The sequence below is a fragment of the Psammomys obesus genome, unplaced genomic scaffold (assembly GCF_907164565.1).
Source record: "Psammomys obesus unplaced genomic scaffold, mPsaObe1.curated_primary_1811, whole genome shotgun sequence".
Classification (NCBI taxonomy): domain Eukaryota; kingdom Metazoa; phylum Chordata; class Mammalia; order Rodentia; family Muridae; genus Psammomys; species Psammomys obesus.
The window spans coordinates 4,126,313-4,148,909 of record NW_026596166.1 but is presented as its reverse complement, the minus strand read 5'-3'; the positions used below and the strand labels follow the sequence as shown (position 1 = coordinate 4,148,909).

Genomic DNA, 22,597 nt, shown 5'->3' with positions numbered 1-22,597 from the left:
TTCCCGTGATGGCAGCTCTATGAGCAGCAGCAGAGATTTCCCAAGCGTTCACTATACCAGGGTGTTTCGCTTACATTCTCTCATTTGATCCCCCAAACAGCCCTATGACACCGAGACTTTTGATACTCCCATTTTGCACAGAAGGAAACAAAGTAATTGCAGCGAAGGCTTGCTTTGTTGACTGCAACCTGTAATGGCCGAGAGGTGAATGCAGCCCTGCTTCATCACTGCAGATGAACACCAGTTCCACCCCTGCTCCCCACTCCTCAGAAAACAGTATGCAGCTCGTTTATAGCTAAAAAATGTTAGCCGGGTGGTGGTGGCACACACCTCTAATTCCAGCACTCAGGAGGCAGAGGCAGGCAGTTCTCTGAGTTGGATGCCAGCCTGGTTTAGAGAGTGAGTTCCAGGACAGCCAGCTACCCAGAGAAACCCTGTCTTGAAAAACAAATCAGAAACAAAGGCATGCATGTTAGGCGCAGGAGGAGATGGCTCACTGGTTAAGAGCATGTACTTTGCTAACAGAAGGCCTGAGATCAGTTCCTAGAGCCCATGTTGGGTGGCTCAAACCACTTAAACCCCAACTCCAGGGAACCTGACTCCTTCTGGCCTCCAGGCAGGCAGATCTCTGTGAGTTGGAGGCCAGTCTGGTCTACATTCCTGGGCTGATCAGACCACGAGGAGCTACATAGTGAGAACCTGTCTCAAAATACTAAAAAGTAAACTACCCATTTATTATGACAACTATTATTTGGGGTTATTCTCTTTATTACTAGTGTGTTTTCTAGTCAGAAAGTCCTGTTTCTGTCACCCTGCTAGGACTGCAGGCAGCCACCATGATGGCCCAGAGTCTACACGGTCGTGAGGGTCTGAACCTTGGTCCTCATGCTGGCACAGCAAGAGCTGTATCTCCCCAGCCCATGCATAATCTCCGGGTCAGCAGGACAGGGCCATTTCTAAGAACCGACCTTACGAAATGAGTAATAGTGCTTCCAGGAGCGCACGGTAAAAAAATGTTTGCTACATTCCTATTTTTTAAGAGCAGAATGTCAGACCAACTGAAAAGTTCAGAGGTGGGGGAGGAGAGGCTGATACGTAAAGTATGGTACATCTTACAACAGACTATTACCCGGTCATTTAAGTAGTGCTGCAGAGTTATGAAAATGTTTCACGTATTACACGAAATGCTAGAAAATCACGGCGTATTGTATGATTGCATTTTCAGAACTCTGGAAGAGTTTAAAAAAAGAATTAGTCTGCGGCTGGGTGCGTGAGGTGGTGCATGCTGTTAGTCCCAGCACTTGGGAGGCAGAGGAAATGGGCATTTTGTCCTTGTTAGCGGACTGCAGATAGGCATTCAGTTGTAGGGTAGTGCAGATGTCTAAGTCTTACACGCAAGGTTTTAACCTGGCTGCTCCTGCTGTCAGAGTTCACATGCAGAGGTATTAGTTGAGTCGAGTTTCAGTAACAAACACAAAGCGTCCATCGGAAGGGGAGAAGTTGCCCAGCCTGGCCACAAGCACACCTTTAATCCCAGCACTCCAGGGGCTGGCAGATCCCTGTGAGTTCAGGGAGAGCCTGACCCACACAGCCCGTTCCAGGTCAGCCACATCGTGAGACCCTCCCTCGACAAACAAACACGGATAGGTAAATGAATGATGCTGTCTCTAAATGCTAGGTACATACGATGGTCCTGTGCAGAGAGCTCCCCAGGATACCACATAAAGCGTGAAAGGCCAGGCCCAGGGCAGTCATGCACACCAGCTGGGGTCCAGCGGCTTTTCCTGGCTACATGTTCTAAACCCTTAACAATGTGTGATCTTGAGAGAAGCATGGGAGAGTGGGAGAGTGCCTTGTAAGTTCTATATCCTAATATATATATTAGGATTATATAATTATAATTAATTATATATATAATATATATGATATATATTATATTTCTATTTTTTACTTATATTTTAATTTTTAAAAATGTGTGTGTGTATATATATATATATATATATATATGTATGATATGTGCAGGTATTGTTTTATTTTATTTAGTTAATCACTTTACAGCCTAATACCAGCCCCCTCCTTCCAGTCTCACCCTCATACCCTTCTCCCCCCCATTCCACCTTCTTCTCAGAGAAGAGGAAGCCCCCAAGGGGTACCAACCCATCCTGGCACCTCAAGTCATCGCAGGATTAAGTGCATCTTTTCCCACTGAGGCCAGACAAGGCAGCCCAGCTAGGGGGAAGGAATCCAAAGGCAGGGAATAGAGTCAGAGACACCCCCTACTCCCGTTATTAGGAGACCCACATGTTGACCAAGCTGCACATCTGCTACATATGTGTAGGGGCTCTGGCCCATGCAAGCTTTTTTGGCTGGTGGTTCAGTCTCTGTGAGCCCTCATGGGCCAAGGTTAGTTTACTCTGTAGGTCTTCTTGTGGTATCCTTGATCCCTCTGGCTCCCTTAATCAAATGTGTTCAATTGTTTTGTTTTGCTTTGCTTTTCTTTTGGTTTTTTGAGACAGGGTTTCTCTGTGTAGCCTTCACTGTCCTGGACCTACTTTGTAGACCAGGCTGGCCTTGAACTCACAGAGATCCGCCTGCCTCTGCCTCCCTGAGTGCTGGGATCACATGTGTTATTTTTAAACAAAAATCTCAATTTTTCAATTTTACCAGTAAAGACTCAGGAGCCAGTTGGTACGGTGAAAGCCTGCCAGCTCAGAGAGGCAGAGGAAGCCTCCAGCCAACCTTCCTCCTCAGCTGATGTCCCAAAAGGGGGGTCACCTTCTCCACACCATCTCAGAAACCCCTCAAACTGAATGTTCCTCCCTTCTACATCCTGTGAATCTCCCTGTCTGTCCTCCTGACTTCCTCTTACTCTATGGTTTTTCCCTATGTTTATTTCCTGTCCACTGGTTGCTTGCTCTGCCTCTTGATTGAGGGTTAATTTTATATATTCCTGTTTTGCATTAAAGGTGTGTACTAGTGTTGAGTCACACCATAACTAGAAACAGCTTTTTCTAGTAAACAATACAATTGCAGGGTTCACAGTGTGATAAGATATCCTGCAAAATGTGTGTGTTTGTATGTGTGTGTGGTATGTGAATACGTGTGAGTGGTCAGATCCCCTAGAACAGAGTTCCAGAAGTTTGTCAGGCACGTGACAGTGAGTTCTGGGAACCAAACTCATATCCCCTGCAAGGGCAGCACTTTCCCTTGGCCACTGAGCCATCTCTCCCACTCCTTGTTACTTATATTTTTTAATAAGCAAATGCACTTAATTTTTTTTTTTTAATGTTTGGTACTGGATACTGAGCCCAGATCCTCTAGAAGGTTAAACACATTCACTAACCGTGAGTTATATCCATAGTCATAAACTTCAAAAAGAAGTTTATGTATTATTTACTTATTGGTGGTACACGGGTTGAACCCAGGGCCTCATACATAGTAGTCTAGACTCTACCATTAAGCTCTATTACCAGCCTCTCATCATTACCTTTTAAAAATGTGATCGTGGGTCTGCAGAGATGGATCAGTGGTTAAGAGCACTGGCTGCTCTTCCAGAGGTCCTGAGTTCAATTCCATTCATCCACATGGCAGTTTTATAATCATCTGTAACTCTAGTTCCAGGGGATCTAATGCCTTCTTATACCTCTGAGGACACAGGCACTAAATGCTCATGGTAAACATATATATATAGGTGAAATACTCAAGCACATAAAGTAAAAACAGATAAATCTAACACATATGTTTGCAGCTGAGAATATATCTCAGTGGTAGAGAGATTGCCTAGAGTCTGTGAGCCTGAGTTTGAGTCCCTAGCACTGGTGTGGTGGAGGAGGCAGTGATTTATTTCTAATTAAAAACGAGAAGGCAAAGCCAGGCGTGGTGACACATGCCTGTAATCCCAGCACTCAGGGAAGCAGAGGCAGGCAGATTTCTGTGAATTTGAGGCCAGCCTGGACTACAAAGTGAGTCCAGAACAGCCAAGGGTATACAGAGAAACCCTGTCTCAAAAACCAAAAAAGAAAAGAACAGGCTCAACACAATGGAGCATGTTGTTGAAGCTGTTGCCTGCCTGCTAGTGACTACAGTAGCTCCGTGCCAATGACTGTTCTCACCTGCTGAAGAAAAAAACACTTGGGAATGAGTTATTAGTAACAGAGTAACAGCATCAAATGGTAGTGGCTGGAGAGATGGCTCAACAGTTAAGAGCCCTTCCTATTGCTATTTTTCCAGGGGACCAGAGTTCTGTTCCCAGCACCCATGATAGGTGGTTCAAAACCACTTATAACTCCAGCTCTAGGGGGATCGGATGCCTCTGGCCTCCAAAGGCACATGGACTCACATGCACATTGTCACACACACACACACACACACACACACACACACACACACACACAAATAATTTAACATAATAAATAAGGGCTGGAGAGATGGCTCAGCAGTTAACACTGGCAGCTCTTCCATAGGACCCAGGTTCAATTCCCAGCACCCACTTAACAGCTCACAACTGTCTGTAATCCAGTTTCAGGGGATCAGACACCCTCACACAGACATGCGCACAGGCAAAACCATTAGTGAAGCAAAAAAACAAAAGCAGCCTGAACTGGGTAGTGGTGGTGGCACACCTTTAATCCCAGCACTCCAGAGGCAGAGGCAGGTGGATCTCTGAGTTTGAGGCCAGCCTGGTCTACAGAGTTCCAAGATGGCCAGGACTACACTGAGAAACCCTATCTCAAAACAAACAAACAAAGCAGCCTGTGAGTTTCAATGACATGCAGGGTGTAGCTGAGGATAGTTATTAATGTGCCTTAGCACGAAATCCTAAACTCAGTTAAGATGTTATTAAATTTTTTTTTTTTTTTTTTTTTTTTTTTTTTTTTTGGTGATGTTTCTCTTCTTGTAACTCAGCTGTGCAGTTGCGGGTGTGAACTTGTAGATGACAGTGTTGTGCCGCAGGGTCTGAAGGTTGGGAACAGCTGGTGATAGATGGGTGTTCTCTGGGATGTACCCTAGGCCCAGCCCACCTGCTGGTTTGAGCTACCTGCAGCAGCATCTCTCAGCCATCACGTGGAAAGACTCTTGATTTTGTAGCTAAAAGGAACGTTTGAAATCCAAAATGACAGTATGATGGGCATTCCTGAAAGTGACATTCTAATGGGAATCTGTAACTGCTGTGGTGGAAAGGATTTTAAAACCTGATTTCCCTGTTGGTACCATCCTGCAAACAACTCTAACTTGACAGAGTTATGCGTGTTGCTGTCCAAGGTCCCCAGGAAGTTCTTTGGATGATTGATGAACTCTGAGCTTTCAAGCTTAAGTGATGTAGGAGGTGACAGAAACATTGTGGTGTTAGCCATAGGTTACCATTTTCCCACGGATGATACAGAGTAGGACATGAGAGCATATTGTGTACAGAAGCTTTACTGCAGTTATCCTAAAGTTTAGTAAATACTCCTTTAAACATAATAGCTTGGGGCTGGAGAGATGGTTCAGTGGTTAAAAGCACTGTGTGCTCTTCCAGATGTCCTGAGTTCAATTCCCGGCAACCACATAGTAGCTCAGAACCATCTGTAATGTGATCTGATACCCTGTTTTGGCATGCAGGTCTACATGCAGATAGGGCACTCATATATATAAAATAAATATTTAAAAACATTAGTGAAAAAAAAATAATAGTTTTATGATAGGAGATCTGTTTCACACACCATTCTTAAGGTATACAATTTAGTTTTCATAGAATTTGACTACCTTTATTATAATCAATTTATAACATTTTCTACACTTTCTACCCAAGATACATGCCAATCAAATATGATTTTTAAAGCCAAAATATCACAAAGAAAATAACAACGGTAAGATTATAACTGAAGACTCAACTGTTTATTTTAACCTCATATAACAAATTGAATGGGTAAAAAGGAGACAAGAGGTATAGCTGTATTATATAAAAAGGTAAATATAGTATAAGGTGAGAGCCATAAAATTATTGGACTTTAGAAAACAAAGGATAGACTGGAAAATCAAAGTTATAGAAAACTTTCACCCTAATTAGGAATGCAGGGTATGCAGATCATAATAAATGAGCAGATACTATTTTCTTCTACCCTTTGTTGTCTTTTGAGACAAGGTAGCCCAGGCTGGCCTAGAACTCACGTCACTTCTCCTGCATCAGCCTCCGAAGTGCTGGGATTACAGATAGATGTGGCTTTCTTCTTTACCTTCAAAAAAAAATTATGAACTTATTTCTGCTAGGGATCAAACCCAGGACCCCACACATGAGTTTTCGAGATGATGAAGCCTATTTTGTTTGGTTTGGTTTTATTCTTTTATTGCTTATGGTATTGGTGTCATGTGATAATCTATTGCTAACACCAACATTGTCTTAGTTAGGGTTTCTATTGCTGTGAAGAGACACCAGGTCCACAGCAGCTCTTATAAAGGGAAACATTTCATTGGGGCTGGCTTACAATTTTAGAGATTTAGTCCTCCATCATCATAGCGAGAACTGTGGCAGCATGCAGGCAGTCACGGTGCTGGAGAAGAAGCTGAGAGTTCTACATCTTGACCTGATGGCAGTAGGAAACTGTCTGCCACACTGATAGCTTGAGCATGTAAGACCTCCACAATGACATACTTTCTTCAACAAGGCCACTAGTGTGGCCCTGTATACTATAGCCAAGCATCCAAACACATGAATCTGTGGAGGGCAGCCCTATTCAAACCACCACATTCTACTCCCTGGCCCCCACAAGTTTGTAGCTATAGCATAACGCAGAAATGCATTCAGTCCAACTTCAGAAGTCCCCATAGTCTGTAAGAGTCCCAAACTTGTTTTAAAGTCCAAAGTTAAACGTTTCTTCTGAGATTCATGCAGTCTCTTAACTATATAATCCTCTCAAATCAAAATAAAAAAACAGGTCACATACTTCTAACATATAATGGCACAGGATATACATAGGAGCACAGTGAGGAAATACTGGACCAAAGCAAGACTGAAAACCAGCCAGGCAACCTTCAAATCTGGTCTCATGTCTGATGTCAAAGCACTCTCCAACTTCAGCACTGTTGACCGCAGCATGCTTTTCTCTCTTGGGCTGGTTCCACTCCCTACTAGCAGCTTTCCTCACCAGGTAGCCCGTGGCTCTGACCTCTCCAACATCTTGGGGTTTCCAAGGTAACCCAGGTTTCATCTTCACAGCTTTGCACAACAGCTTTTCTAGGCCTCCATGCAGGAACACCCCCTCCCACACACCTGGCCTTTCCTTAGTTGTGGAGGGAGAGTCCACAATCCCTTTCTTCTGTCTTTGGTTCTAAAGCCAGCACTGGGTGGCTGAAGCTATCAAATACTGCTGCTTGCTGGAGTTGGAACATGAACTCCTTGTTCAGTTACATCTTAGACCAAGCTGGCCTCAACCTCAGAGATCTACCAGCCTCTGCCTTCTGAGTGCTGAGTGGAATTAAAGGTGAATGGCACGACACACAGCTCTAAGTTTTTCTGGGTGGAGTCTTGCCCCCCAGCAAAGGTCACCACTGCTTTTAATATCAGTTTTTTCTTCAATCTGTTTATCTCCCTGAACACAAGACTTAGTTAGCTCCACTCCACTTCCTAGTGCCCTTTCCTCCTCAAATTGTACATTTTCTGTTTTTCCATGCTCAGCTTGCTCCTTTTCATTATAGTTCTTCATAGGAGTGAACACTAATAACCACACGACAGAGTCAGTACTAGGCTGTTTTGAGATTTCCTCTGCCAACAGAATTAATCCAGATTCTTTAATTTAGCCTCAGGCAGACTTTTGGACAAGGGCAAAAGCCACATTCTTAGCCAGAAAATCACAGGAACAGCCTGTAGGCCACACACTAACATTCTTCTCCTCTGAAATGTCTTGAGCCAGGCCCCACAGTTAAAACATTTAATTAGGGCTGGTTTATACTTTCAGAGGTTTAGTCCATTATTGTCATAGCAAGAAGCATGTATACAGACATGGTGCTGGAGAAGGAGCTGAGAGTTCTGTCTTCATCCAAAGGCAGCAGGAGACTGTGTGCCATACTGGGCAGAGCTTGAGCATATAAGACCTCAAAGCTTGTCTCCACAGTGACACACTTCCTCCAGTAAGGCCACACTAATAGTGCCGCTCCCTATGGCCAAGCATTCGAACACATGAATCTCTGGGGGCTATTTCTTTTCAAACCACCACAAATGTTTTGGGAATGTATGTGTTTTCTTCCTAGAGTTTTGGTATTTAAAACCTTGGCTGTTTTTGGTCTTTCTTGATTCAGTATGAATTCTTTTTTTAAAGAAAAATTTTAAGGATTGCAGAGAATATGTAGTTTTGTTTTGTTTTGTTTTGCTTTTTAAAAAGACATGTTCATGTATCTGAAACTAGCCTTGAACTCAATATATAACTTAGGCTGGCCTTTAACTCCTGATTTTTCTACCTGCCTTCTGAGTGCTGAAATTACAGGTATGTGCCAATATACCCATCAAGCATTGATATATTAGCAGTCTTTATTTATGTACTGTTTCTGTTTGTGTGTGTGCACATATGATATACATGCACACATGTGGATGGCATGGGAAGGCCAGAGGTTAATAACCAAGTATCTGCCTTAGTCACTGTCACCAATTTTGCTAGATTGGCTGGCCGACAGGCCTCGGGATCCCCCTGCCTCCACCTGTCAGCCATGGTGTTTCAAGTGTGTGCTGCCGTGCCCAGATTTTTGACCTGGGTGCTGGGCATGGAACTCAGGTCCTCACGCTTGTGCAGCAAGCACGTGATTGACTGATCTCTCTTCCAGCTCCTTGTAATTAAAAACAATTAGGCATGTTGTACTTGTCAGTGGGCAGCCATGTGTGGAAGTCAGACCTGGTTCTCTCCATCATGCTGAGTAGTAAGGGCCCTTACCAGCTGAGCCATTTTATTGGCCCTGTTTCTATTTTCAAACTCTTCATGTAGGTGAGGATGGCCTTGAACCTCTGTTTAGTGCTGGGATCACATGTGTGTTACCATACCTGTCTTACAGTGCTGGGATTAAAGGCATGTGCCACCATGCCCAGCCCTGTTTTCTTTTTTCTTTTTCTTTTTTCTTTTCTTTTTCTAGTTTTTCTTAATGTTGCATTATTCTGCATTCCTGAGGTAAGCTTCACTCCCCTTTAATACAGTTTACATCAGATCATTAGTGTTTTGTGCTTGTTGCACCTCTGCCTCTAAGATCTAGCTTGGTCTTTGTAATAATTCTGGGTAGCTTTAAAGAATTAGTGTCCAAGGCCTGCAATGGCTCAGTGGGTAAAGGCGCCTGTCTGTCCCCAGGCTGATGGCCTGACTGTGGTAGTGAACTTGCTTAGTGTTCACGAGGCTCTGGGTTTAATCTTGTAGCACACATACACACACACACATGCACACGCACACGCTTGCCTGTGCCTGTATAGCATGAGAAGATTAGTTCGTACTACTTGACTCATTTGCGATTCTTTTCCTCGCTCCTGTACTTCCGTCAGTGGATACCGGCCTGATGTGGGGCTACACAGGACCAGCATGTGTGTGGTCTTGAGTTTGGTCTCCCGCAAGGTCTGCGGGCTGGCAGGTCCAAGGTTAGAGCACCAGCATACTCTGGCGTCTGGTAGGATTGCTCTCTGCTTTCACAGCAGGCTCTGTCACTGACCCCTCTAGAGACGAGGAAAGCTGTGCTCTTATGCATCTCTTTACCATTTTAGTTACTGGAAGCATTTTTAAAATTACATTGAGAGAGTGAGTTTCCCCCTCCCTTTCTTTCCCCCACCTTCTCCCTCTCCTGCTCAAGTGATCCTGACTTAACCTCCCAAGCAGCTGAGACAACAAGGGTGTGTCTCTTTTTAAAAAAACAAAACAAAAACAGTGCTGGAGAGGTGGCTCAGTGGTTAAGAACACTGGCTGCTCTTCCAGAAAACTCAGGTTTGTTTCTTAGCACCCACACGGTACCTCACAGCTGTCTAACCCCAGTTGCAGAGCCAGCGCCATCATCTGGCCTCCATGAATACCAGGCACACACCACGTGCACGCAAGAACCCACACATATAAATAAAATAAACAGGACAATTACAAAAACAAAATTATTGCCAGATGTGTGACGCACACCAGTGAGCACAGGAGATGGAGGCAGGTGGATTAAGAGTTCAGAGTCTTCATTAGCTACATAGTGAGTTCAAAGCCAGCCTGGGCTACCTGAGACCATGTTTCAAAAAAGAGAAGAAAGTGTTTTCTGTCTGAATATTGTATAACTAAATGTGAGGTTTTCTCTTGCCGTGTGTATGTGTGTGTATAGGTATGGATAGAGGCCAGAGGTTGATATCTGGTGTCTTTCTCAGTCCCCATCATATTTTTTTGTCTTGAGACGGGGTCTCTCAGCTTGCCGGTTCAGCTAGCTGGCTGAACAGTGAGCTGCGTGTATCCTCCTGTCCCCACCGGCCCTGGGATCACAGGCATGTACTGCTGCACTTGCCTGCACAGGTGCTGGATCTGAACTCGGGTTCTCATGCCTGCAGAGGAGGCACTGTGCCAAGTGAGCCATTTCCTAGCTGCACTTGTTTTGCTTATATTCTCGGCATCCACTATAGTCACTCGAGCCTTTCATAAATTTTACCTAGAGGCTTCTGTATCCGCCCCTAGTGATTTACACAGCCATATCTATGAGATTTTTGGCCCTGTTCTTTTTCTCAGTTACCTTGTGCCTCTGCTTAAAGGAGTTGTTTCACTGCTACTCAGAAAGATGGTTATGAAGATGTTGTAGCAGAACGGAAGTTGGTGCTTCTGTGTTATATGAAAAACACACAGTTACGAAATTACAATAATTGTAACTATTTAGGGAAATGGATAAAAACAAGGGGGCTAAGCTTCCTCTCCTCTCCCTGCTTGGTAACTGTGAGCCGCAGAAGTCTCTCCCTGTATTGGCTGAACTTGAGAATGAAGGAGCCCAGGGCTTAGGCATGTAGCTCAGGGGTGGAGAGCTTGCCCAGCATGCACAGGGCGCTGGCTTCCGTTCCCCAGCATCAAAAGAAATGAAAAGCAAAACAAAACCCAGGACTTTGACGTGGCTCCCAGCATGGCTGGTTTTTGCTTATGCCATCTGTGGCACAGAACAGTCAGCAGTGATGCTTTCAGGGACAAATGCTGGATGTTGTTTTGGACATGGGTTTCAGGGTTAGAAAGGTCAGAATAAGCCGTTTGACTCTTAGCCCCGGGAAAGAGTTTCTTACCTGCTCAGAGTGTGACCTAATGAGTTGCAGAAGGCAGCTAGAGGAAATGCACTCAGGAAGCAGAGGCAGTCTGGGGCCACGCTCAACACTCCCTGCCGGGGCTTTGGTTTACGCGTTGTCCATGTTGACTGGTACACTTCAAGGCAAATGGAATTGCCGCTTAGAACTGCTCTTTGACCCCCACCGTGTTCTGGGGCGGGCACACGTGGTGAAGATAGCAAGTGTACCAACAATGAGTGGAAGGAGACACTAACCATTGATGCCTGCCCCGCCCTTCTGACCCTATCTTCACCAGGTGACCCTGCCCTCAGCATGAGTCACTGGATGTTCCATCAGCAGGCCCTGCAGGAGTACATCTTGATGTGCTGCCAGTGCCCAGCCGGGGGTCTGCTGGACAAACCTGGCAAGTGAGTGTCCTCTTGGGGAGGAGGGGAGAGGGAGGGGGAAGATGCCACCCAGGCCCACTCAGAGCCAGGCCCATCAGCCTGGGGTGGCCCTGTCCTTCAGCTGCTTAGCACCACGCAGCGAAAATGCTGCAGCTGGGGCAACTTCTTCCCGTGCCATTGAACATTCCAGCTCTGGCTGCTCATCAGTTCCCAGCTCAAACGTTCCTTCCTGCTTCCCCAGAGGGGCAAATGGATTTCTGACTTGGTAGCTTTCCTTGACTGGTTTGGTTTTGTTTTTTCGAAACAGGGTTTCTCTGTGTAGCCCAGGCTATGCTAGAACTAGCCTTGAACTCAGAGATCTGTCCTTTTCTCCCTCCGGAGCAAAAGGTGTGCATCATAATGCCTGGCTTTCTTTACTGTTTTGTTCTGTGTTTTTCTTGTTAAGCCCGTTTAACCTGAACAGGATAGATGGAGGTGGAGTGACCTAGCATATATGACATCCTGGGGTCAGTCCTGAGCACTGTAAAATGGAACATAGACTAGGCTATGAGCTGGGCGGTGGTGGCGCACACCTTTAATCATAGCGCTTGGGAGGCAGAGGCAGGCAGACCTCTGAGTTTGAGGCCAGCCTGGTCTACAGAACAGTTCCAGGACAGCCAGAGCTACACAGAGAAACCCTGTAGCGGGAAGGGGGCAATATGCTATCAAACCAATGAGTGTTGTAAACGGATTATAATCCAGCAACTATTCTAGAGTAAATTAAATGACTCGATGCAAACCGAGTCCTGTGTGTGGTACAGTAAACGGAAAAGGTAAATAAAATGAGATGCTGTAACGCTACACACACAGACATCTGCTGCCACAGGGGAGAAGGCCTGGCCCAGCAAATTATCTAAAGGAGTGTGATAGATTTCTAGACAGTTGTGATTTGTTCCTAGAGAAATACATTAATTTAGTCCTGCCACTGGAGAGCCCTTCCCAGACAGCTGAAGAGACCAAATGACGGTTCCCATGGCTGAGGGTGTGGCTCGGCGGTGACTGTACTAGCCTGGCAAGTGGGAAGGGAAGCCCTGTGGTCCATCCTCATCACTACAGAAAAACGAAAGAAAAAACTGGAGTCTCCTTGTTGGGCAGGGCTGGAAAATGGGACCTTCAAGCCCACTGCTGGGAACAGCCATACTTCCTTTGGGCCTTGAAGCGGATGGGGTCTTCTCAGAGCTGTCTGTCCTTGCAGGTCCCGTGACTTCTACCACACCTGCTACTGCCTGAGTGGCTTATCCATCGCCCAGCATTTCGGAAGCGGAGCCATGCTGCACGATGTGGTCATGGGCGTGCCCGAAAATGCCCTGGTAAGGCAGGTGGGGTGCAATGCCCCTCTACAAGGTCTTCCAGGTCAGGGGGCCTCATTTCAGAGGGGCCACCTGTGTGGCTGCAGAGCCGGCCCTGTCTCCTGGGGGGGATTGGGAAACTCACAGGCCCCACCCTCCTGGCCTTTTGCAGCCCATGAGCGAGGGTGTGAGCGGAGGAAATGCAGGGCCAGGCAGAGGCATGATTTCTGTGGCCTGCGACTGTATTCCGGCCTGCTGCTGACCACAGTTCCCTCTCCAAGGTGAACACAGTTGTGACTCAGAGCCTGGGGGCCTCGGGCATGGACAGGGTGTTCCCCTCACTGGACGGCCAGCTTCGTCTCTTGGCTTACATGCCATCTCTTCAGAGATGGACTGCCCACATTGCCGTGCTGTAGCGGCACATGTCAGTTTGCCGTGTTTGGGGTGTGTGTGTGTGTGTGTGTGTGTGTGTGTGTGTGTGTGTGTGTGTGTCAGCCCTAGGCTAGGGATGTAGCTCATGCACAGGGTCCATGACTACGTGTGTTGGGGGCTCAGGCCCCCACCACAGGAAAGGAGCAGGGTGCTGGCCACCATGACCTGTGCTCAGCAGGAGGAGATGTTCTACACCTAGTCCTGAGCCCCAGAAATAAATGCAGCTGAGACTCCCAAGTAACAGAGACCATGCAGACTGTCATGGCCACCCAAACTATGAAGTTCTACCTCCAACAGATATCAGTGCTGAGCCTTATCTTTTCATCTGTCTTATACGACCTTCCTTTCTTTGTGTTGGGAAATATTTCAAGCAGAAGTGAAAATAAATGACAGATAGATGAAAAAAATCATTATTTTTTTGTCAGGGTCCCACTAGGTCACTCTGTAGCTCTGACTGGCCTGGAATTCACATTGTAGACCAAGTTGGCCTTGAACTGTGTCAGTTCTCTGCCTCCTAGGGTGGCTGGGTTTATAGCTACAGCCACTACACTGGGTCCAACCTTTGGTGGGTTCACATGTGGGTGCACATGGAGACCAGAGGGCAACCGTGAGTGTCGTTTTTGTTTGTGTGTTTGAGATTCATCTGCTTCGCCTCCTGAGTCCTGCTAGGTTAAAGGTGTGCCCCAGCAACTCCAGCTTCCGTCTCCCTTTCTGTCTCTCAGAAGTGTCGGGTGGCCAAGGGCTAGGACGTAGCTCAGCTGGTGCAGTGCTCACCCAGCATGCATACGGCCCCCTCCCCATCAGTCCTCAGTACTAACTACATGAACCAAGCAAGCCTGTCATCGCAGCACTTGGGAGGTCGAGGCAGGAGACCAGAAATCCAGTCATTCTTAGCTGCACTCCTCTCAGATAGAGGCCAGCCTGGGCTACATGAGACCTTGTCTAAATAAGTAAATGAGGGGCTGGCAAGATGGCTCAGCAGGTAGGGGCGCTTGTTGCCAGGCCTCATAACCTGAGATCGCTCTGGATCCTATTCAGTAGAAGAAAACCAGCTCCACTGACCACACTGCACGTGTGAGCTAGGAGCCTAAAGAAGAAAGCTTAAAATCTTTTCTGCGGTTATACCCTCCTCTTCTTCACTCACCCAGAGTGAGGGGCCCCCAGTACTGGTCTAAAATTCTGCCCTGCCTCAGATCTTAGGTTTCTTTGGAGTTTCTGTGATATAGGGAAATAATGTAAAAGAATTGAAATATGATCTGACACTCCTATCCTCAAAGGAGTTGTGTTTCTTTCTTTCTTTCTTTCTTTCTTTCTTTCTTTCTTTCTTTCTTTCTTTCTTTCTTTCTTTCTTTCTTTCTGTCTTTCTTTCTTTCTTTCTTTCTTTCTTTCTTTCTTTCTTTCTTTCTTTCTCTTCCTTCCTTCCTTCCTTCCTTCCTTCCTTCCTTCCTTCCTTCCTTTCTTCCTTTTCTCTTTCTTCTTTCTTTCTTCCTTCTTCCTTCCTTCCTTCCTTCCTTCCTTCCTTCCTTTCTTTCTTTCTTTCTTTCTTTCTTTCTTTCTTTCTTTCTTTCTTTCTTTCTTTCTTCTTTCTCCTTCCTTCCTTCCTTCCTTCCTTCCTTTCTTTCCTTCTTTCTTTCTTTCTTTCACAGGGTTTCTTGGTATAGCCTTGGCTGTCCTGGACTTGCTTTGTAGACAAGGCTGGCCTTGGATTCACAGAGATCAGCCTGCTTCTGCCTCCCTCAGTACTGGGATTACAGGCATATGCCACCGCACCCAGCTTACAATCAGGTTTCTTAATTATGACCATAAATACACCCTCACTGTTTTAATAACTGAAACACAGAATAAGAGCAAAAGTTAGTGCCATCACTTTTGCCATCTTGGTGGTCTGGCAGCCCCAGCCTGTCGTCAACAGCTGTCAGCATGTTGTGAAAGGAGATTTGAGACGATTTTGTGCACAGCGCTTTGCTTGTGTGTTACAGGTTAAGCGTCCCTGATGTGAACATGTGAAATCCAAAATGCCTTAAGAGCTAAAACTTTTCAAGTGTCACTTTAGCACTCAAAAAGTTTTGGAGCCAGGAGTGTATGCATCTGTAATTGCGGCACTGGGGAGGGCTACATCCTGTCAGAAAAAAAGGACTCTTCATTTTTCGTTCCATAAAAACTGAAGTCATGTCATGTGCACGAGAATGGTTGCAACTGGAGCTGTCACAGCAAGCAAACAGAGCAGTCTCAGGACGACGACATGTTTTCTCTCATTTCTGGGTCCAAGGTTATATATAGACACATAAAACACGAATGCATCTATGGCATGGGGACTGTGTATGGGGACAAAGGGAATCAATGGGAGGGGAGGGGTGCTACAGGGGAGAAGGAATGAGAACTGTTAGGAGGGACTGCTCAGCACACAGAGCTCGGAGTGCACACATGTACAAACTTTAACTTTTAAAAAGGTACAGTGTTCTTCCTCCCCTCTCATCTCCCTTCTCCTCTTCCTCCTCCTCCTCCTCCTCCTCCTCCTCCTCCTCTTTTTTTCTCCTCCTCTTCCTTTTCTTCTTCTCCTTCGGAGACAAGGTTTCTCTGTGTAGTCCTGGCTGCCCCGAAACGCTGTAGGCCAGGCTGGCCTTGAACTCCCAGAGATCTCTCAGCCTCTCCCTCCCCAATTGCTGAGATTAATGGGGTGGGCAGCCACCACCCAGACTATTTTCCTCTTTTACTTTTGATCTGAACTCCATATGTGAGGGCAAATATGATCTTTCTACATCAGAGGTCTCGGGAAGAGAAACAAAAAGGACAATGGAATGTACGTACCAGGAAGGACAAAGGGGTGGCTATTTGGGGAGAGCTGGGGGACCAGCAGAAGTGGGGGTCAGAGCATGATGACAGTATACGTGAAACTGTCACAACAGAAGGCAGATGCAGCAGTGCACACCTGTTCTCCAGCACGGAGGAGGCAGAAGCTGGACGATCAGCAGTTCAAGGCCAGCTTACATAGCAAATTGAAGGCCAGCCTGGGGTAGAGAACAGTTAAAAAACAGAATGAAAGAAAGAAAATGCTCTAACAAATTCAGCACTTTGTTAATTACAAACAGATTTAGTGATAAAAAAAAAGTTACAATGCTTAAGAAAAAGGGTTTGGAGCAAGGAGGTGGCCTTGCGGTGGAACACGTGTTTACCATGGATAGGGTCCTGGGGAGAGTCTATGTGAATATTCCAAAATCCAACAAACTCCAAAATGTATTTCAGAGAATGATGAGCACTTCCTATGTCATCAAAGTATTCGAAAGCACACATTTAAGTGGCTGTATAATATTCCCTTGGGATTGTGTTCTATGAGAGGTTTCCAGCAGAGACTGTTTTTGTTGTTGTTTGTTTGTTTGTTTTGCACATTTGGGGCTGGAATAAACCTGTGTGCTCACCCATGCTCCTTAGTCTAAGTCCTGCCAGGTGCGCTTCAGTGTAGCAAGGGCCACACCCGGGTGACGAGTTTGCGTCTGTTCTCTTTACAGCAGCCCACTCACCCCGTGTACAACATTGGACCCGACAAGGTGATCCAGGCCACCACACACTTTCTGCAGAAGCCAGTCCCGGGCTTTGAGGAATACGAAGATGAGGTGACTGCGGATCCTGCCACCGACTAGAGGACCCCATGGCTCACCCAGCTCCCCTGTCAGACAAGGTTTTTCCGTTTGGGTAGCACGCTCTGTACTACATGAGCCTTGGCCACTGTGGAGTTGTGGTTTCTTTGTCCTTTCCTGTTAAACAAAACAAAGCCATCAGCTCTCGGTTTGGAATACACAGTGGTGTGATTTTTAAAATTATTTTCATACCTATCAAACCAAAACTCTGGGAGCCCATGTAGTGGGGTTGGAGAGCAGTGCATGCTGGGAAGCAGCAGCCTCTCCAGGCAGCCAGCAGCCTGGCCTTCCACGCTGACATAGAGGCTTGTCTGAGGATCTCAGCACCCAGCCACTGCTGTAACTCCCTCGTACATACCACCATTCAGCTGCCAGACAGGCACCGTCTCTGCTGTAAATGTCAGCTCTGTGCCAGGGTGGCACTGTGGGTCCTACCAACCTGAGCTCCCTGGAAAAGGCACTGGGCATGCTTCTGTTTGTCTCCCTCCCTCCAGTCGCCTGCAAAGGACGGGCTGGCAACGCAGAAGGGTCTTAGGTTGCACCCTCCCCGAAACCTAGGAGAACTGAGCCACACATCTCTCCAAGGCCGTGTCTGGTGCCAGCCAGGCTTGTTTCGTCATAGGTATGATGACCAGACCCAGGTAACCAATTATGAGTGGAAATCCAACCTCTAGGTCAACTGTGTGCCAGAGGAAGCAGCTTCCCCAGCCCCCGCCTCTCCGCATCATGTACCAGGAGAGGCCCTCCTCCAGCAGCGTGCAGCCCAGGCTCCTTCTAGTCCTTCTCTCCCTGTCCACCCACCCCAAGACGGGGTTGTCTTTTCTCATCTAGAGTATTAACACTACTAAGGCTTTCACCTTAACTGACAACTCAGGATTTGTTCCTGCCCTCTTCCACTCCTAGCTCACGGAAACAAAATCAAGTGCCAGGCAAGCTGGCTGCTGCGGGGACAGTAGCCGTGGGTGGTAGGGCAGGCGCTGCTGGTGTGCCGAGTCCTTGAGCGGCCTCTGCGCTGGCCCTCTCACAGTCGGTAGGGTGCTGAGTTTGGTCATTGCGTCCACTGCTACAGTCACAGCAAACTTATGTCACTGTCCCGGCCTTCATGTGAACAGGCAGACGGGAGCTTGGAGACGCAGCTTGAGGCTTTTCCCCAAACCACCGGCCATGTGCTGCCTCTAATCCCTATTGCTTTGCTGTCCTGGCCTATGTATTACCTCCTTGAAATAATAAAAGAGTAACATTTTCTATGCTCTCTTGATTTAAAAAAAAAGTTTTTAAAATGTGTATGTGTGTGTTGGGGGGTGTGCATGTGTGAGCGTGCAGAAGTCTGTATCAGATCACCTGGATCTGGAGTTACAGGCAGTTGTTATCTGGTTCAGTGTGGGTGAAGGAAATGAAATTTGGATCCTTTGTAAGAACAGCAAGTGCTCTAGCCATTGAACCTTTTTTCTTTTCTTTTTTTCAAGACAGTATTTCTCTGTGTAGCCTTGGCTGTCCTTGAACTCACTTTGTAGACCAGGCTGGCCTCTTAACTCAGAGACATCCGCCCGCCTCTGCCTCCAGGTGCTGGGGTTAAAGGCGTTGGGCCACCCCCACCTGCTACCGTTGAACTTTCTTCCCATCACGCTATCTCTTCCAAGAACATTACTTGCTCTGGGGATTTCCTGCCTCCTGCACGTGACTGAAGGAAGTAGAACTTCATTCGCCCTTGCACCTCTCTTCTTCCACACATTGAATATTGGCATCTGTTTCTGCCTCCAACCTGACCGTGCAAGGGACTGTGTTCTGGCATTGCCCACGGCTGGTGGGGGGGGCATCCTGGCCACAGGCAGGAGCTGGCATGGGTATAGCTAGACTCCTGGAGTTACTAGAAGGGACTCCCTCAGAAGAAAGGCCAAGAAGGCAGCATTCTGTGGCTTTTGCTCCTTGGGAAAGGAGACCTGAGAGCGAACTCCATCCATGCAAATAATCCAGGGCCACGTTCTGAATGCAACTCCCATCCCCTGGCTGTGCTTACCTTGCTAATAAAGGTTTGGGTTGCAATCCAACATATTCAAGCTTACCTGTCCACCACTGACAGTAGGAGAAGGCTCAGCACCGGAGCCTAAGGTATTGAAGATAACTGAGGTCATGAAACCATGTCAGTCTGAGCTGTCTCTATACCTAGGAGCAGGACCCGGAGGAGCTGGGCTAGGGGGAGGGGAAAGGGTGCATCCTGGTCCTGATGTCTCCAGATTTGTACTAACATTTCTCTAGAATTCCTTTTCTGGAGAACTTCCCAATTAAGCCTGGAGAGGCTGGTAGGCCTGGAGAGAAATCTCAAGTTTTATCTTATCCAATCCATAGTTACTAGATTTTATTTGATCCATATTTTATCATTTGGATCCTGAGAAGAAGACACTACTAGCATAGCCTTCAACTCCAGGAAGTTATGTCCCTAGAAACAAATACCAAACTACCACAGATCTGTGTCCACATGCGTTCCACCTGCCCTCCATTGGGGATCCTGCCAGCGCTTCCTGGCCACAGAAGGCAGGCTTCCGAGATCAGCCAGGGTGAATACCCCTGAGGTGGGTGAGCAGCCTTCTGAAAGTGTCCTTTCACTGTAGCCCTGTTTTGAGTCAATAACATCAGGTGAGCGTCTAGCCAGTAGCTCTGTGCATATAGCCACGATCAAAGAGAGAGGGGAACTGGCCCTCCTTTTCTGTCCGTTACCACTGCTCTGTTTTAAGACACCCCTCCCCCCACAGACCTTCATCCAGAGTCTCAGGGTTGGGCCGGGGCCTCCCCAACTCCATGTTGTCTCCTCTACTGGAGATGAATTTTTAACCCTGTGATTGCTCTTGTTTATCCCAATATCCAAGCATCTCAGGAAGACGAGTGAGGCCTGGTGTCTGGGGTCTCGGTCAGGTCTGAGACTCCTCTTTTCTTAGCTCCTGCAACTGTGCAGTTGGCATCAGCCCTACACCACCCTGGTGGCAGAGCCCACACAGCTGCCTTCAGAAAGGAGTGCAGATGTGCAGAGCCAAAGAGCTCGCCCAAGCCACGGAACTCACACAGAAGCCCATCTTCGGGTGGTCTTCTCTTCAGATCTTGTCCTTGGCTGTCCTTGGCCAGTAGTCCTGTGTCTTCTGGGTCTGAGAACTTAGGACTGCAGACCCTATTCTTGTGGATTCCTTTGAAGTACAAAACAGCAGTGTATCTTCCTGTGTCAGGACTTCAGCAACAGCATAAAGCCTGCCCAATCCACCAGGCCATCGGGGTGTTAAAGGCTAAATACCCGGAAGAGGGGCCATACAGGCCCCGAATCCTGGAGGGGGCAGGAAGATATGGTGACTCTGAGAACTGAGCTTATTTAACCAGAGCTTCCTGGGATCAGGACAAAACAAAAGGCTGGGTTGGGTTGCTGTAGAGTTCGAGTAGATGCCAGTTGCCAAGAGTCTCTTCCCGGTGATAAATTCCGTAACGTATCAAATAGGCCTTAGAGACACTGAGGACCAGAGCATCCTCACCTAAGCCGTTCCACAGACTTTGTAGGAGGACCTTATAGGAAGCCACTTGAAGACCAAGCAAAAGCAGAGGTCATAAAAGACGCTTGAATACCAGCGCCATGGAAGGGCCTCTCAAGGGCTAGCCTCACGCACACCCAGCTGTGTAGCTCCCTGGTGTTTTAATTCATCAGAGATAAAAGAGGGGACTGCATGATGCTTGTGAGCAAAGGCATGCCACCAAGCTTGGCTACCTGAATTTGATCCCCTGGGCCCCACCTGGCAAAAGGAGAGAACTGACTCCTACAAACTGTCCTTTGACATCAACGTGTGTACCGTGACATACATGTGCATGTGTGTGTGTGTGTGTGTGTGTGTGTGTGTGTGCAGGCACACACACACACATGATTATATAATCAATTTATGAAATTAATTGCATTAGTAATTTAATTTTAATAAATTGTGATAATTAATAAATTCACAATTTGAAGAAAACTTTGGGGCCTCAGTCATGGCTCAGTGGTTAAGAGAGTTTGTTGCTCTTGCAAAGGACCTGGGTTCACTTCCCAGCACCACAGGGCGGCTCACAACTGCATAACTGCAGTTCCAGGGGACCCAACACTCTGCTCTGGTTGTCTTGCACAGTAGGCATCCCATTAGGTGCACACATACCTGAAAGAAAATACGCACACCCAAATACATAAATGTCTAAAAAGGAAACCTGGAGAGGTGGTTGCTTGCATTTGTCTTACACTATTTCGCCAATACTGTCAATACTGTGCTTCTGGCGGGGTTAATAACCAGGGGTTAGAAATGGAGCTATCTGGGGCTGGAGAGATGACCCAGGGATCAAAAGCACCGGTTGCTCTTCCAGAGGACTCTGGGTCAGTTCCCAGCACCCACATGGCAGTTCACAACTGTCTGTAACTACTGTCCCAGGGGATCTGACACCCCCACATGGACATACATGCCGTCAAACACCAGTGTACACAAAATAAATGGAGCTCTCTGAGGCCAGAAATAGCAGGCTAATGGTAAAGTACTTTCCCGGGATGCTCAAAGCCTGGGGTTCTGTACCCAGCATCTCAAACTAAAATGAAAAAGGCAGCAGCAGCAGATGTTCAATGGTTCGGAGCGCAGTGCGGTTGTGGTGAGAAGCAGGATTGAAGTGTTGGGTGTCTGGACAAACAATGCTGACATTCCATCATGCAGATTAAAGCCCTTGTCTTTTTCACTGGAACCACCTCTTACAGGAACGTCTTCTGGGTAATGGCAGGAGCTCACCATTGCTTTCAGTCCAGAGGAGCGGACCAAACCCCCAGTGGGAAACGGACGTGTTTATATCTGCGTGCTTTCTAGACTCTCACTGTGTCCTAAAGATACAAAATCCCTGCCTGGGGCGCATCTCAGCCTGGGCACAGACTGGCACTTCTCATTTACCTCCTCCAGGGTAAGCCTGACTCAGGAAAGTTCACTTTTCTGCAGCTGATTGGAGGGCTATGACTGCTGCTTCCATCTGGAGAAAGTGGGGTGCTTCAGGGAAACTGCTTCCCCATGTTTTATTCTTTTTGTAAATCCAGCACTTTCAGGTTTTGTGGATAACACGTTCTCTTGCAACTGCTCAACTCTCCTGTACCACAAAACCACAGGAGTGTGGCTGTGTCCCAAGCCAAGCTGTGCTTACTCTGACAGGTGGTGACCCAGATGTGGCCCACGGCTGCCGTTTGTCCTGGTATATATAGCTGCCGTCTCAACTGTATTCATTTAGTGTTCTGCCCTATCTTCAGGGCTGTTTACTGTGGACTGTGAGACTCACATAATGCATTTAGTTGGTAAAGCTCTGGCTAAGCATTGCAGTCACTCACACACACTGCTCCGTGGCGTTCACTGCCTTGGACGGGTGTGGAGAACACAAAACTGAAGCTAATAGTGAAACTGACAGCAGCACGTGGTGGTGCCCGCCTGTAATTGCAGGATTTAGGAGCAGAGGCAGAAGGAGCCCAAGTTCAAGGCTGGCCTGAGCTATACAGTGACCCGACCACCTGAGTCGGATCTCTGGACCCCAACCAAAAAAGAGGAGAGAACTGACTCCTACAGGTTG

At 47.1% G+C, this 22,597-nt stretch overlaps 1 protein-coding gene across 1 annotated transcript in view; it reads left to right on the top strand.

Moving 5' to 3' along the window:
* The window catches only part of Fntb (farnesyltransferase, CAAX box, beta), an 83,764-nt gene extending 65,509 nt beyond the window's left edge, over positions 1-18,255 (top strand). The window contains exons 10-12 of the mRNA XM_055595285.1: positions 11,523-11,634; positions 12,848-12,962; positions 16,880-18,255. Of these exons, the coding sequence (XP_055451260.1) occupies positions 11,523-11,634; positions 12,848-12,962; positions 16,880-17,011 (359 nt within the window). The 3' untranslated portion in view covers positions 17,012-18,255. The remainder of the gene's footprint in view (positions 1-11,522; positions 11,635-12,847; positions 12,963-16,879) is intronic.
* The last annotated feature ends 4,342 nt before the right edge of the window (positions 18,256-22,597 follow it).